We start from the raw sequence: 17,288 nt of genomic DNA on the forward strand, positions 1-17,288 counted from the left end.
TCCCTTTCCCCATCTATACAATGAAAATAATGATAACACCTACTTTTCAGGGTTGCTATGAGGGTAAAGTGAAATAATATTTGTAAAGTGCTTTGCAAATTTCAAATTGCTACACAGATGCTAACTAGTATTTTTATTAGGGCTAGAAGGGCCTTTAGGAGTCATCCAGTCCAATCCGTGTATTTTACAGAGAAGGAGATCAAGGCCCAGAGAGGTTAAGTGATTTGCCCAAGGTCATACGGGTGGTCATTGGCAATGCTGAAATTTGATTTCAAATTCTAAGCCTTTGAATCTAAATCTAGTGTTCTTTCCAAAGCATCTCTGTCTAGATTGACATCATTTCAATTCAATAAACATTTATTGAGGCCTATTATGGGCCAGGTACTGTGCTAAGTGCTAGGCATATAAAAAGAGGCAGAAGATAGTCCCTGGCCTCAAGGAGCTTATAGTCTAATGGGGAGACAACAAGCAAACAAATATATGCAATGCAAGCTACATACGGGATAAATGGGAAATAAATAACACAGAGAAGGTTCTGGAATTAAGAGGGGCTGGGGAATGTGTCATTTTAGTTGGGACTTAAAGGAAGCCGAGGAGATCATTAGTCAGAGCAGAGGAGGGAGAGTATTCCAGGCATTGGAGACAGCCAGAGAGAATATCCATAGCCTAGAGATGCAATGTCTTGTTCATGGAACAGTGTTACTGGGTCGAAGAGTACCAGGGAGTAAGATATAAGAAGACTTGGTGGGGAGGGCAGGGTGGAGCCAAGATGGTGGCTGGAAAACAGGGACGTGCATGAGCTCCGCCCCCAGGTCCCTCCAAAAACCTATAAAAAATGGCTCTGAACAAATTCTAGAGCTGCAAAACCCACAAAATAGCAGAGGGAAGCAGGATTCAGCCCAGGACAGCCTGGATGGTCGCTGAATGAGGTCTATCACGCACAGAGCTGGGAGCGGAGTGGAGCAGAGCCCAGCGTGGGCCCCGAGGACCAACCAGACCAGGAGTGGGCAGAGCGTGCCCTAGCGCCCTGAATCAGTGAGCTGCAGCAGTTACCAGACTTCTTAACTCACAAACACCAAAGACAACAGAGAAGGTTAGTGGGAAGAGAAATGAGAAGGATGCAAGAAACCCATGAAAAACAAGTCAATGACTTGGTAAAGGAGGACCAAAAAAATACTGAAAAGAAATATTAAAAACTGGACTAACTCAAATGGCAGAAGAGCTCCAAAAAGCCAATGAGGAGAAGAATGTCTTGAAAGGCAGAATTAGCCAAATGGAAAAGAAGGTCCAAAAGACCATGGAAGAAAATACTACCTTAAAAATTAGATTGGAGCAAGTGGAAGCTAGTGACTTTACGAGAAATCAAGATATTATAAAACAGAACCAAAGGAATGAAAAAGTGTAAGACAATGTGAAATATCTCATTGGAAAAACCACTGACCTGGAAAATAGATCCAGGAGAGAGAATTTAAAAATTATTGGACTACCTGAAAGCCATGATCAAAAAAAGAGCCTAGATATCATCTTTCAAGAAATTATCAAGGAGAACTGCCCTGATATTCTAGAGCCACAGGGCAAAATAGAAATTGAAAGAATCCACAGATCACCTCCTCAAAAAGACCCCAAAAAGAAAACTCCTAGGAATATTGTCACCAAATTCCAGAGCTCCCAGATCAAGGAGAAAATACTGCAAGTGGCCAGAAAGAAACAATTTGAGTATTTTGGAAACACAATCAGGATAACACAGGATCTAGCAGCTTCCACATTAAGGGACTGAAGGGCTTGGAATACAATATTCCGGAGGTCAATGGAGCTAGGATTAAAACCAAGAATCACCTACCCAGCAAAACTGAGTATCATGCTATAAGGCAAAATATAGACTTTCAATAAAACAGAGGACTTTCAAGCTGTCTTAGTGAAAAGACCAGAGCTGAATAGAAAATTTGACTTTCAAACACAAATCAAGAGAAGCATGAAAAGGTAAACAAGAAAGAGAAATCGTAAGGGACTTACTAAAGTTGAACTGTTTTGTTTACATTCCTACATGGAAAGATGATGTGTATGATTCATGAGACCTCAGTATCATAGTAGCTGAAAGGAATATGCATATGTATATGTGTATGTATATACATACGTATGTGTGTGTCTATGTATGTATATGTGTAGGTGTATATATATGTACAGACATGTATATGTATATGTGTATGTATGTGTGTATATATACATATATATACATACACACACATATATACATATACATACATATACATACATATATACATATACATATATACATATATACATATACATATACATATATGTATGTATGTATATATATAGACAGAGGGCCCAGGGTGACTTGAATATGAAGGGATGATATCTAAAAAAATAAAATCAAATTAAGGGATAAGAAAGGAATATATTGAGAGAGGGAGAAAGGGAGAGATAGAATGGGGTAAATTATCTCACATAAAAGTGGCAAGAAAAAGTGGTTCTATAGGATGGGAAGAGGGGGCAGGTGAGGAGGAATGAGTAAATCTTGCTCTCATCAGATTTGACCTGAGGAGGGAATACCATACACATTCAATTGGGTATCTTATCCCACAGGAAAGAAGGAGGAAGAAGATCAAAAAGGGGGGATGATAGAAGGGAGGGCAGACGGGGGAGGAGGTAATCAAAAACAAACACTTTCAAAAAGGGACAGGGTCAAGGGAGGAAAATTGAATAAAGGTGGATAGGTTAGGAAGGAACAAAACATAGTTAATCTTTCACAACGTGAGTATTGTGGAAGGGTTTTACATAATGATACACATGTGACCTATGTTGAATTGCTTGCCTTCTTAGGTGGGTGAGTGGGGAGGGAAGAGGGGAGAGAATTTGGAACTCAAAGTTTTAAAAACAGACGTTCAAAAACAACAACAAAAAAAGTTTTTGCAAGTGGAAGCTAGTGACTTTATGAGAAATCAAGATATTATAAAACAGAAACAAAGGAATGAAAAAGTGGAAGACAATGTGAAATATCTCATTGGAAAAACCACTGACCTGGCAAATAGATCTAGGAGAGATAATTTAAAAATTATTGGACTACCTGAAAGCCATGATCAAAAAAAGAGCCTAGATATCAGGCAATGGGGCGTAGAAATTTATCTTGCCCTACAAGAGAAGAAGGGAAAGGGGGATGGCAGGGGAGTGGGGTGACAGATGGGAGGGCTGACTGGGGAATGGGGTAACCAGAATATACGCCATCTTGGAGTGGGCAGGAGGGTAGAAACGGGGAGAAAATTTGTAATTCAAACTCTTGTGAAAATCAATGCTGAAAACTATATATATTAAATAAATTTTTAAAAAAAAGAAGACTGGGAAGGTAGAAGGGGGCTAGACTATGAAGGGATTTGAATGCCAAAACAAAACATTTTGTATTTGTTCCTGGGGGCAATAGGGAGCCACTGGAGTTTATTGAGAAGGGGAGATGACATGATCATTCTTGTGTTTTAGGAAAATCCCTTTAATGGAGGATGGATTGGTGTCAAGAGAGATTTAAGTCGGGCAGACCCACCAGCAAACTATTGCAATAATCAAGGCATGAGATGATGAGGGCCTACACTAAAATAGTGGCAGTTTCAAAGGAGAGAAGGGAGGGTTTTGTATTGGATATGTTGAGTTTAAGATGTCTAATGGGCATCTGGTCTGAGATGTCTGAACGGCAGTTGGAGATGGGGGATTAGAGGTCAGTGGAGACGTAGTGGCAAGAAAGGTAGATTTGAGAATCATCAGCATTGAAGTGATAATTAAATGATGAGCTCACCAAGTGAAGTAGTAGAGAGGGAGGAGAGAAGAGGACCCAGGACAGAACCCTGAGACACCTTCAATTAGAGGACATGATCTGGACAAGAATACAGCAAAGGAGAGGAGGAATGACTGCTCATCAGGTCCAGTTTTTCAACCAGCTCCAAATCTGGCTAACTGAACAGTGGTCTAGTCCATTTTGTCCCCAAAATTAGCAAGAGGTTTTGTCAAATGCCTTGGTAAAACCTAGGTGAACTGCATCTACAACATTCTTCTGGTTTAATAACCTAGTGACTCTGAGAAAAGAATAAATTAAGTTAATTTGATGTAAGCTGTTACTGATGAAACCTAGCTGTTCCTTTGTAGTCACTGCTTCTTCTTCTCAGTGTTAACTTACCACAACTTTCATCATATGCTCTAGAATTTTGCTAAGAGTCAAGGTCAAGGTCACTGGCCTATAGTTTGTAGACTCCATTTTCTTTCTGGTACAAAATGGCTTTGTAGTTGGAATACCTGGGTTCAAATCCTACCTCTGACCATTATTGAATGTGTGTCCTCAATGAATCCCTTAACTTTCCCTAACTGCAATTTCCTTACCTATAAAATAAGGAATTTGGAGTAGATGGTGACTGAAGTCCCTATCAGGTCTAAATCTATGACCTTTTGTTTTAAAAAAAAATTAAAACAACTTTTAAGCACTACTTTATTTGCCATAAAATTGGCAAAAATAGTTTAAAAAATTAAATATAGCGATACACAATAAGAGTCACAAAACTGATCAGTCCTTTTCATCTCAGTGGTTCCTCTTCTAGGAATATAACTTTAAAATATTAAATGAGAAAAAATGGAGGAAAAAATAAATCTCTCTCTAAGCTGGGACTAAAACCCAGTTCCACTGCCTCCAAGTCTAATGTTCTCCCTATTATACCAGATCTAGTGCAATCTCTACTATATACCATGATTTCTTTTAAATTGGTTTTTAGACTTATATTGCTACAGAGAGGTGACATGGAGTAGTCAATAGAGAGCTAGGCTCAGAGTCAGAAAGAATTAAGTTTCAATGCTGTCTCTCACATATGCTAGCCCGAGCAAGTCACTTCACTTGTCAGTGCTCATGGCGACTTGCTAAGACTGTCATTTGCAGAGAAGGAACTGATCTGCATGGGAAGTTCCTCAGTAAACACTCCCAAGGTCAATGCAATCACAGGGTTGACCCAAATGAAGAAAAAAAATCAAACATCTCCATTTCTTGAAATTCATAAAAGCACCTCCCTTCCCCTGCTCTCATCTAGCATCAATGTTGTTTTGCTTTCTTCTAGTAATTATTTTGGTTATTAATAGGTTTTATCATGGATTTTTCTGTATCCTATTTTGTATTGGTCAGTGTGAAGTATGTGTGGACACAGGTTCATCATTGGTACTTAATACAGTAATTGAATGATCACTAGAGTGCTTAGTGAGAAAAAATAATTAAGAGACAGATAGCCAAGTACTAAATAAAGATATCCTTTTATTTCTGTTTTGTTTCATTAATTTCTTATTGTAGTTTGAATATTTTGTTTCACTAATTTCTTGCTGTAGTTCGAATATTTTTCTAGGTCATTCTATTCAGTTAATCTTTTTTGGTTTTCAGCTTAATGTAATATGATTCTTATAACTATAGCTTTGTAAAATATTGTAAAGTCTGAGAATATAGGTCTACCTACATATTTTATATTTACATATAAATGTATAAGTATATGTGTGTATATGCACATAGACATATACATATGTAAATGTGCACACACACACGCGCGCACGTGCACACACACATATGTATACACACACACACCTTGGGACAGCTAAGCGGCGTAGTAGCTAGTGTGCCAGGCCTGGTGTCAGGAAGACTCATCTACCTGAGTTCAAATCTGGCCTCAGATTTGATAGCTGTGTGACCCTGGGCAAATCACTTAACCCTGTTGACCTCAGCTTCTTCATCTGTAAAATGAACTGGAAAAGGAAATGGCTAACCACTTCAGTATCTTTGCCAAGAAAACCCCAAGTGGAGTCACAAAGAGTCAGACGTGACTGAAGTAACCGAACAACAAAATATACACATGTTATTTATATGCATATAATATACATTATAGACATGATACAAATACATTCATATGGTACAAGATGTCTCAGAAATCTTGGCACAGTTGTAAGCGTTTAATAACAAAACTTCAATAAGACTTTTGGCATACCCTATACACAACAATATTAACCATAATTGCATTTATGTAGTGCTTTAAAGTTTGCCGAGCGCTTTACAAATATCTCACTTTATCCCCACAACAACTCTGAGAGGTAGGGGCTATCGTTTTATTATTTTATAGATCAGGAAAATGAGACAGACAGCAGTTAGGTGACTTGCTTAAGAGTTTCTGAGGCTTTATAGCATTTTATTTTATAAAGCTGTGGTTTGTGTGCATATAGATGCACACACGTTTACACATAGATTCTATGCATTGAGGTATATATAAGCATACATTGTGTATGTTCTTCATGTTCATCTCTGCTTATTCTTCCAGGCAGACTTCAGTATTAATTTGTCACGTTATATAGCATATACAAGGCCTTTAATTGGTATTGCAGTTAATTTCTGTATTTAAACTGTTTTATCTTTATTCTGGTTAGTTTTCCCAACTAGCCTCAAGTATTAATATATCCCTTTATTTCACCCATTAGGCTTTAAAATTTTTTAAATTTCATTAATTAATTTAACATGGGGAATAGATTGTGTCTTTGTGTATTTTCTAGCTGCATATCACCAGCATATAGATTTATATTTAGGGATTTTATCTTATTTCTTGGTATTTCAATTTTCTATATTTGATAACTTTTGGGCTCCTTTTCTTGGATTATCTAGGTATAAAATTAGGTTATCTATAAAAAGTAATGTACTTATCTTTTGCCTTTTTGGTTTTTTAGTTTTTACCTATTTTTCTTGTCTAGTTGTTATAACCTATGTTTCTCTCTTTAATAGGAGTAGTGACCAAGGGCATACTTTTAAGAGGGATAACTTTAGCACCTCTCTGTTATTTATAATTTTGCTGTTTTGCTTTAAGTATATATACTGTGTACTCTTTATCATATTAAGGAAGATACCTTCGATGTGTGTTTTTTCCATAATTTAAGCAAGAATATGTATTTTGTTTATTATCTTCCAGCATCTGCTGAGGTAATTTTGTGATTTCTACTATTTTTCCTGTTACTGACATGTTAGGTTTATCTGTGAACATGAGGTTGGAAATCAATTGCTTTCTCTTTTGTATATCACTGACCCTCATTACAAAAAGGTTCCTCCTCCCCTAAGTTAAGGTATTGTAGGCATCTATGAACATGTGGAAGTTTTCTGATGAAGTAAACTCATTAGGCCCCCAGCAGTCTATCCATCTGGAATTAGCAGATCAGAATCTAGATCTGTGACTTGTTAAGTATAGGGAACTCCTCCTAAGGTAACCCCCCTTGACTACTGCAGAGGGGCAAATGTGCAACTTCTTGTCTCTGAGTTGCTTGGAGGCACTGAGCAAGTGCCTTGCCAAGGGTCACATGCCTTAAAGTGTGTCAGAGTCAGGACTTGAACCTGAGTCTTCCAGATTCTGGGGCCTGGTCTCTACCACCTCTCCTATAATACCTCTCAGGGGCATTAACCCTAAAAAAAAGTCTGGGCACTGAGAGAATAGGATTTAGGAGTGTTTAACTATAGTGAGGGTACAGGAAGGGCAAAGATAAGACAGTGTGGATGTTAAAGCACTGTGTAAAGTCAAGGGGCCTTGTTTTTTATTTTCTTTGGTTTATAAGATGCTACATTAACGGTCACTTATCCTTTTCCCTCTTCTTTTTCCAGGTACAGAGAAGACAAATAGGTATGTTTGCATTTCACGATTATTGAATTTTCTATCATCTAAACGAGCTGATCTTTTGTGGTAGCTAAGAATTGGAAATCAAAGGGATGCCATCAATTGAGGAATAGCTAGATAAGCTGTGATATTATAATGGAGTATTATTTATTATTGTGCTATAAGAAATGACAAGCAAGATGGTTTCAGAAAAACCTGGAAAGACTTACATGAACTGATGCATAGTGAAGTAAAGAGAAAGAACCAGGAGAACATTGTCTGCAGTAACAACAATATTGTTTGATGAAGAATTGTAAATGACGTAGCTATTCTCAACAACACAATGACCCAAGACCATCCCAAAGGACTAATGATGAAGAATGCTATTTTTTACTTTCTTTCATTCTTTTTTTTTAGTCTTACATAAAGTGACTCATATGGAAATGTTTTACATAATTGCACATGCATAACCTATATCTGATTGCTTACCATCTCGAGAAGGAGGGGAGAGGAAGGGAGGAATAGAACTCGGAAGTCAAAATTTTAAATAAAAAATTTTTAAAAACCATACCAGGAAAAAATGAGCTAGAAAGGAAAGGGAGTAGTATTAAGATTTGCTCTGAAGCTATCGCTGTTTAATGTGCCAGTAAGCGTAATAATAATGTATCTGTGTGAGCTAAGAATTAGCATTGACATTTTTATGTTACTTTATGGTTACTGAGTGCTTATAGTTGAACTATTTCCAGTGACCTTCACAACATTCTTTAGGTATGATGGGAAATTATCATGATCCTCATTTTACTCGCGAGAAAACCGAGCCTCAGAGAGGTTAGATGACTTACCCAAGGCCCTACAGGTAATTGGTGGCAAAACCTGAATTTGAAGCCACATCTTTTTTCTGATACCCAAACTAGTATTCTTCCCTCTATACCATAAATGGGTCGCTAGTATAAAGTCTCTCTTTATTATTCTCTTCGGTTCTTTTCTCTCCCAAATTATTGTAGTCACAGGAACAGTTTCTCTCACACAGTTGTAGTCGCAGGAGCAAGAATCCTTTGAGAAGACAGTGGGGCTGAGAGATGTCAGCTTTTGGTGTCTGTGTAGAATTCAATTCAAGTCCCCTCTGACCTTTCTCAGGATGTTTCTAGCAGCCCCTTCCTCTGCTCAGGGGTTAAGCCTGGCATCGCAAGGAGGAGAAATGATGGTGACCTAATACATTCCAGATATGTAGAAATGATTGGGAGTTTATTCAGAAATGCTACTGCTTCCCTGCGTCACCATGAAAAATGGTTGAGTGTTTATCATTGGTCCACAAATATCTGTCCGGCACTGACTGTATTCCGGGTTTGATGCTAACCACTAGGGTTACCAAAAAAGGGCACAAACACAGTCTTTGTTGTCTGTATGTATGTACATACACACATATATGTATTTACATGTCCTTATTGTATAGTTCATCCTTATTGTATGTATACCTTAATATATAATATATAAATACATACATATAAATGTGCCTGTAGCATATATACATATGCAGACACATCTGTGTAAATTGAAGGTCATCTCAGAGGGAAGGTACTAGTAGTAATTGGAGACGGAAGGGTGTGGAGACAGATCAGGAAGGCCTCCTGCAGAAGGTGAACCAAGTCTTGAAGGAGGCTGGGGAAACCAGGAACTAGAGTTGGGCGGGGAGAGCATTCCAGGCACAGAGGAGAGCCAGGGCAAAAGCCCCGAGCCCAAGGATGGAGTGTTCTTTGTAAGGATCAGCAATTAGGCCACGTAGCTAGACCGTATGCCTGGTAGAAAGTAAAGTGTGAGAAGACTGAGGTAGGAAAGGACCCTGCGGTAAAAGGCTTTAACGGCCAAATTCTCAATGCCTTCTGCTAATCTCTTTTTTGCTTCTGGCTTTGCTAAAAGCACCCAGTAATCTGGAAACATTGTTCCTTTGAAGTTGCTTCTCGCCTTTAATAGTTACTTCCTGTGAATACTGCTTCTACCAGCTTGGGTCATAACCCCTTCATGACCAAGGAGATTATAGGATCATAGATCTGGTACTGGAAGGGACCTCAGAGGCCGTCTTGTCCAACTGTCTCTTCATGGGCTACTGTAACCAAAATAATTTATCACCTGTTGACCAAGATCCATGTGATAAGCCCCTCCAAACTTTAAAATTAGATTCAACCCCAGTTGACAAACACCCACTATATCAATGAGTAGGGATTCGCAGTCTTTTTAAGCTTGATATCAGAAGGTCAGTCAGACAACCAATAAACATTTATTAAGTTCCTACTGTGTGCCAGGCACTATGCTAAGCACTCGGGATACAAAAAGAGGTAAAAGATAGTCCCCTGCCCTCAAGGAGCTCGCAATCTAATGGGAGAGGCAACAAACAAAAAATACGTACAATATGTACAGGATAAATAAGAGAGAAAGGCACTAGAATTAGGAGGGGTTAAAAAAAAACTTCCTATAGAAAATAGGATTTTAGTTGGGCCTTAAAGGAAGCCACGAGGAGGGAGAGCATTTCAGACATGAGGGACAGTTGGAGAAAGAGCCTAGATGGAGAGATGCAGCAGCCAGGAGGCCAGTGTCATTAGATCAAAGAGTAGGGAGTAAGATAGAAGAAAATTGGAATGGAGAGGATGAGGTCATGAAGGGCTTTGAACACCAAACAGAATTTTGTATATGGTCCTAAAGGTGTTGGGGAGCCACTGGAGTTTATTGACTAGGAGGAAGTGGTGATGTGGTTGGATCTGTGCATTAGTACAACACCTTTGGGGGTTGAGTGGAAAATGGATAGGAGAGAGGAGATACATGAGGCAGGGAGACCTACCCGCAGGCTTTTACCTTTTGCCTACATGTGAGGTGATGGTGGCCTGCACTAGCGTGGACATCCCTTCCAGAACTCATGTTCCCCTGGCATGGCCTTTAAGAACCCAGATCACTGTCATTGAGAGTCTGGAGTGGAACTCTGGCAGAAGGACCAAATATTAATATTCGCAACCAAACTCCTCTACACCAGAAATACTTTCTTGATCATCTCAGGAGAAATTGTAAGATAAATAACTTCGCCATTCTCACTTTCTCAAGGCCCAGAGGTCATATTTGAGACATAGGATTGGATAATGGATAAAGTGCCAAACTTGAGAGCTACAGGACCTGAGTTCAAATCCCAGTCTCTGTCCCTTATAAACCAAGTGATCCCAAGTCATTTTTACTTTACATGGGCTTCAGTTTTTATTGTCCGGAAAATAAGTTTGTTGAGATAAATGATACCTAAGATCTCTTCTATCCTTTGATGCTAAGTGGTACAACAAATAGCATATTGAAGTCAAAAAGACCTGAGTTCAGTTCCTAGGCAGGACACTTACTAGCTACATGACCCTGGTCAGATCACTTTACCTCTCTCAGCCTCAGTTTCCTCATCTGTAAAATGAGCATAATAATAGCACCTGCCTCACAGGGTTGTTGTGAGGATCAAATGAGTAACGTATGCAGACCTTAAAGTGCCATGTAAATATCATTATTTATAAAAGTATTATTATTTATGAAACTATTATTATTTTTTTATAATTTCTATGGTTCTCAGACTAGTTTATTTAGTGGTTATTATTCATTTTACCACATTCCCTTAAAATACAGCTTCTAGGGGGAAAGATGTCTTGGTGTTAACTGTTTTTGACTTCCCGGGGTTTTAATATCCCTGGATTCTGACTTTGCGATGAATAACGTCTCTAAGGGTCCTGCTGATTCTTTTATTCTCTAAATCAATTCATTCCTTCTTTCTCCCTGCCCACAGATACCCCTTGAATGCAGTTGTGGCTGAAAGTTCTGAAACTAAGAAGGTGACAGTCGACAAAATCTCAAAACACTTCCCATTGAGTGGCCTAGAGAGTGTAGACAAGAGTCAAAATCACTCGGACCTCCCAAGAAGGTTCTCTAGAGAAAATGAAAGGACACACAGACAACCCCAGTCCCTGAGCGAGTCTTGTCCAGAACCCCCCTACAAGCTGAAGGAGAAAGTCCCAGAAGTGGGTCCAGTCCTCCAGAAGACATCAAGCACTATCATCTTGCAATCTGTAAGAGCCCCTGTTGAAACCAAGCCACAGGCCATGGGCAACCTCCCGCTTCAGGGGGAAGAGAAGATGCCCACAGCTCATCCTACAGCATCTTCCCTGTCTAAAGAACCTGATTCCAAGAGCCAGGATCTGGAGACCAAAATAGCAACCAAGAAAATCACCCTCGAAAACAGGAGAAACAAGATCTTTGGGGGGGCCCCCCAATTCTTGACACAGCCTGAAAGTCAGGAAATCCAGGAAGGTGATGAAGTCAAATTCAGAAGTCAGGGTGAGTGAGAGAATGATCATGGAACACAGACCTGTTTCCTCTATTAGTTCCATTTATTCCCTGTTGTTTCAAGCTCTTTGAGGCCCTTCAGAACCCTAGGTATGCTAGGATAAATCACAAGGGCAAGGAGATCTAGCCTACAATTTCAGGGGATAAATACTTAATCCAGTGAGGCCTGAGGATTTCTCAGTCTAACAAAAAAGTTCCGTGGTACTTGTCCTAAGAAATACTTCATGATAAGTTACAATATGAGGGTACTACTGGGAAAAGGATGCTGAGAAAAGGAGCAGTCATGTGACATTCCTTGGGATAAAAGGCATTGTAAAGAGAGGTAGGAGTAGTTTGATCATTTGGATTTGGGCTCTCCTCGTCTTACTCATCCATCCCATCCCCAGCCATTGACGCTATTCTATGGCCTCTACATGCCTTTATCTATTTCTGTAGTTTCAGGGACTCCAAAGCCAACTGTGGAATGGTTCCGGGACAATACCCTTCTGCTGGAAAGTGAAGGGATCCAGATATATGAAGATGAGAATGCCACCCATTGCCTGTGCCTACAGAAGGCTCAGATGGAAGACAGCGGCAGCTACAGCTGCATGGCCTACAACAACAAAGGCCGCGTGACCAGCCGGTGGATGCTGACAGTCAGAAGTGAGTATATGTCTTCATATGCAGTTAGCTGCCTCCTAATTCTCTATGGGGAGATGATTCACCTGGCCGATTCCACATGATATTTCTTTTATCTCCGACTCCTTCCCTCATAGCCTTCTGTGAAGTCATGGACTTTAATTGGGAAGATGAATCTACTGCAGAAACATCTTTCAATGTATCCCAAGGCCACAGAGAAAGTTTTTTGGGGGTGTGAGAATCATATCTACTCTAGAGTGATTCCATTCTATATGCACAGATTATAAGATCATAGACTTAGAAATGGAACCTTAAAGACCACCTAATCCAGGCTCCTCATTTTATAGAGAACATGTAGAGACTTTAAGTGATTTGCTTAAGGTGGGTTCTTTTAAGTGGCATGAGATGGAGAGGGGGTTGGGAGAATAATATGAGAAGCTATATCTCTTTGTATTGATTTTCAGTCTCACTTTGAACACTGTACCCCACATATTAAAACCATTGCTTTGAGAGTGAGACATGCAAATAGAGTGAATTTTTCCACATAACACACATACATGACAGACACGTACACACATATCCTTTTATGAACTCTCTATCTCATTTCCCATAATGACTACTCTAAGACTTTTCCTCTTTTTCCTCAGATTGTGTCCTTATCCCTGCCTAGGAACCTTCATGACATGAGACAGCCTCCTATTTCATTGAGATCAAGGCCACTCAACATAAGCTCCAATAAGTCCCCTCCTCTGCCCCTGAAAACTTCTGTCTTGTTCCTCATTTTCTTCCTCTTCCCACTGGTCACAGAAAAGAGTCCTTGAGTCTAATATTTCTGCTTGTGCCTTTGATTCCATTCTATCCTGCCTTCTCCGGTTTAGCCAAGCCTTTTTCTCCGATAATCATTCTTTCTGTCTTTTTCATGTACCTTCAATCACCCCCACACTCCTTCTTACCCCACGAGAGCCTCCCTTTGGCTACCATCCCTTCTCTGTCCTCTTCTGCACAGCTCCAATTCTTGAAAACCTCCTCATCATCCACTCAGCCTTGGTTCATTCCTTCATAAGTATAGGATCATAGATTTAGAGTGAGAAGGCATCTTAGGTTTCATGTTAGTCCAGCTTTTTTGTTTTATTGATGAGAAAAATGAGGCAAAGACGAGTGAGATGGCAAAGTCATACAGGTAGTAAATAGAAAAAGCACTATGTGAACATCCTCTGACTCCAACTCAAGCACTCACCCCTGGACCTCTCTACTTCACCAAACTGGTTGCCACTTGCATAAATCTAAGACTATTCTCTAAAAGGTCACCAGTGACCTTTTAATCACCAAATCCAATAACCACTTTTTTTTCTTCATTCCACTCCATTTTCTTACTAGCAGCACAGTCAGGAGCAAGTTAATTAACCTTTCTGTGACTGTTTCCTCATCTGTAAAATCAGGGTGTTGGAACTCAATGACGTCTAAGGTCCCTCCCAACTCAAAACCTATGATCATTTTATCCTCTGCAACATTTCCTATTATTGTCTACTCTCTCCTCCATTGGCTTTGAAGACAGAGCACCTTCATGGACACCTCCTGTCCTTGGCTCACCTCTCTCCTTTGGCAATCTCATTCAGTACCATGACTTTGGTTATTACATCCATTGAAATGACTCCCAAGTCTCCATCTCCAGTCCTGACTGCCCCCTTTCCAGATGTGCATCTCCATCTACCTACAAGACATCTCAACCTGGGAGTCCCACTTAGTACCTCAAACTGAACATGTACAAACCAACTCATTGTATTGCCCACCCCCAAACTTGGTTCTCCTTCTGATCGCACTATTTCTATTTGCTGAATTATAGCTCATATGGCCTCCTATATTTGATGAATTGACTCTTAAAACTTTGAGTCTTCTCTCTTTTTTAACTTTCATATCCAAGTGGTACCTAGGGTCTATAACAACTCTGTTATCAGTACCCTCCTTTGTATTCCTATTCCCACTACCCTAATACAGCCACCTAGATTGCTGTAACATTTTCCTAACATCTTGCCGCCTTGTACTCACTCAATTCCATTTTCCATTCTGTGGAGAATGGATTATGCATAGACGTGATCAAGTGACTCCTTTGCTCAGAAATCTCTGATGGTGCTTCATTATCTTCCAAGTAACACTTTCCTTTTCCTAGTATCCATATCCCCTATAACTTGGTGCCATTCTACATTTCCTATCTTATCTCAATATTTGTCTCTGTGTCTTCTGTAGTCCAGCTAAATTTTACACTGGACCTGGAATACCTCTTTCTCCCTCTTCATTTGTTCATTTCCTACTCACCCTTTAAGCCCAACTCAGATTAGGCCACACACTTCATGAAGCTTTCCTTGATTTCCTCCTTATTCCATCTGTAATAGCACTTTATTTTGTATCTGGGTTGAGATCCCAGCTTGGCTTACTATGCGGATGATGTTGGGGCAGGTATATAACTTCTGGTTTTCAGATTCATCACCTATAAAATGAGGGATTTTGAACAGGTGGCCTCTATGGTCCATTCCAGGGCAGCTAGGTGGCTCAGTCGATAGAGCACTTGACTTGGAATCAGGAAGACTCATGTTCCTGAGTTCAAAGCAGGCCTCCGACACTTACTAGATGTGCTACTCTGGGCAAGTCACTTAACCCCATTTGCCTCAGCTTCCTCATCTGTAAAATGAGCTGGAGAAGGTAATAGCCAGCCATTCCAGTATCTTTGCCAAGAAAACCCCAAATGGAGTCACTGAGAGTTGGAAATGACTGAAAAATGACCAAAAAACAACATGGTCCATTCTAGATCCAAATCTACAATTTTGTGGTCTTGTAATATTCCATATTATAGTGGTCTGTGTTTTGTATCATCTTCCATTCTATCCTAATAGACTATAATGAGTCTGTCACTAAGTGCAAGGACCACATCTTATCTAAATGCTGTATCTACCCCCAGAAGGAGCATGCTGCTTGTAATTATTTTATGATGGATGTCTAGTGCCTTATTTATCTTTGGAACAAAATAGTAATAGTCAGAGAGTTCAGGGAGAAAATTGCAGTTGTGGGGCATATCACTGGTCTGCAAAGTTTCATGTTCTGGGTCTGACAAACGGGGAATGGTTGTACTCTTGGAAGTCAGGCTCAAAGGATGAGAGCATGTCCCCAAACAACCCTGTTTCCTATTATGGCTCTGTCATCCATAAATTTGTTGAAACCTTTTTGGATCTATTTATATTTTCAGCCCGTTCCCCTTCTTAGAGTAATGACTTCCATGAGTTGACTACCAGTCTCGTGAAACAGAACTTGCCTTTTTTGGGGGCACTCAAGTCACATCACTCAAAATCATTCGTCCCAAAGCTCTGGGATCATAGAATTGTTGATTTAGAGGTAGAAGGGAACTTAGAGGTCATAGCACCCAACCCTCTCATTTTATAGTTGAGGAAACTGAGGCATAGGGAGGTGTACTTGCTCACAGTCACACTGCTAGTAAGTATCTGAAGCAGGATTTGAATCTAGGCCTTCTTGACTCCAAGACCAACGTCATATTCACTATGTCATCGTAGGATTGTTGTCGTTCAGTCATTTTCAGTCATTTCCCAACTCTTTGTGACCCCATTTGGGGTTTTCATGACAAAGATACTGGAGTAGTTTGTCATTTCCTTCTCCAGCTCATTTTACAGAGGAGGAAACTGAGGCAAACAGGGTGAAGTGACTTGCCCAGGGTCACGCAGCTGGCAAGTGTCTGAGGGCAGATTTGAACTCAGGTCTTCCTGACTCCAGGGCCAGGGCTCTATACACTGCGCCACCTAGCTGCCCACCGTCATTTGATCCTAGATCTAAACTGGAAAGGACCTCAGAAGCCATGTAGTCTAAACTCATTAAACAGATGAGGGAGCTGAGGCCACTTACGTGCAAATGACTTGCCTGAGGTCACACAGGTAGTGAGTATCAGAAGCGAGACTTGAATCCAGGCCCTCTGTGCTTTTTCACTGTCAGCTTTCCTTTTCTTGAGGCTAGACTAGAACAGTTTTTGCAATGGGAGGCTGGGAGGATAGAGAAAATACAGAGAGAGGTAGAAACAGCTGAGATGGACAAATAAAACATAACAATTTCATACCAACAGAGTTTCGCCAACTCCTGAGTGCATCTTTATCTATTTATCCCCCTTTCTAGCTCTCTATTATCTTCTCCTATTAGAATGCAAGCTCCTCGGGGGCAGGGCTCTTTCTTTTTCCTTGTATTTGTATCCCACTGTTTAGCACTGTGCCTGACAAGTAGTGAGTGCCTCATAAATACTTGTTGACTGATTGGCTGAATGACTTATTCATAATCAATGTACTCAGTGGTGACTCCTGGTGGATATTAGAGAAGGCCCAAAGAAATGGATGGAAGACAGACTGAAAAGAATATGGTCCAGGAGTATGAATATAAGAAGGATGCAAAGTTCTACTGGGATATAAGGAATAGGGACACTTATTCAGTCATGTCCAACTCTTCGTGACCCCATTTGGGGTTTTCTTGGTGAAGATACTGGAGTAGTTTGCCATTTCCTTCTACAGCTCATTTTACAGAGGAGGAAACTGAGGCAAGCATGATTAAGTGACTTGCCCAGGATCACACAGCTAGTAAGTGTCTGAGGCTGTATTTGAACTCAGGAAGATAAAT

General features: G+C 40.1%; 1 protein-coding gene across 2 annotated transcripts in view; it reads left to right on the top strand.

Annotated features, from left to right (window-relative positions):
- Positions 1 to 17,288, top strand: part of MYLK (myosin light chain kinase) — a 338,535-nt gene that overhangs the window by 135,778 nt on the left and 185,469 nt on the right. For both annotated transcript variants that reach the window (XM_036746782.1, XM_036746783.1), the window contains exons 7-9: positions 7,661 to 7,679; positions 11,452 to 11,999; positions 12,444 to 12,650. In XM_036746782.1, coding sequence (XP_036602677.1) covers positions 7,661 to 7,679; positions 11,452 to 11,999; positions 12,444 to 12,650 — 774 coding nt within the window. The remainder of the gene's footprint in view (positions 1 to 7,660; positions 7,680 to 11,451; positions 12,000 to 12,443; positions 12,651 to 17,288) is intronic.

This window comes from Trichosurus vulpecula, chromosome 2 (assembly GCF_011100635.1).
Source record: "Trichosurus vulpecula isolate mTriVul1 chromosome 2, mTriVul1.pri, whole genome shotgun sequence".
Taxonomy (NCBI): domain Eukaryota; kingdom Metazoa; phylum Chordata; class Mammalia; order Diprotodontia; family Phalangeridae; genus Trichosurus; species Trichosurus vulpecula.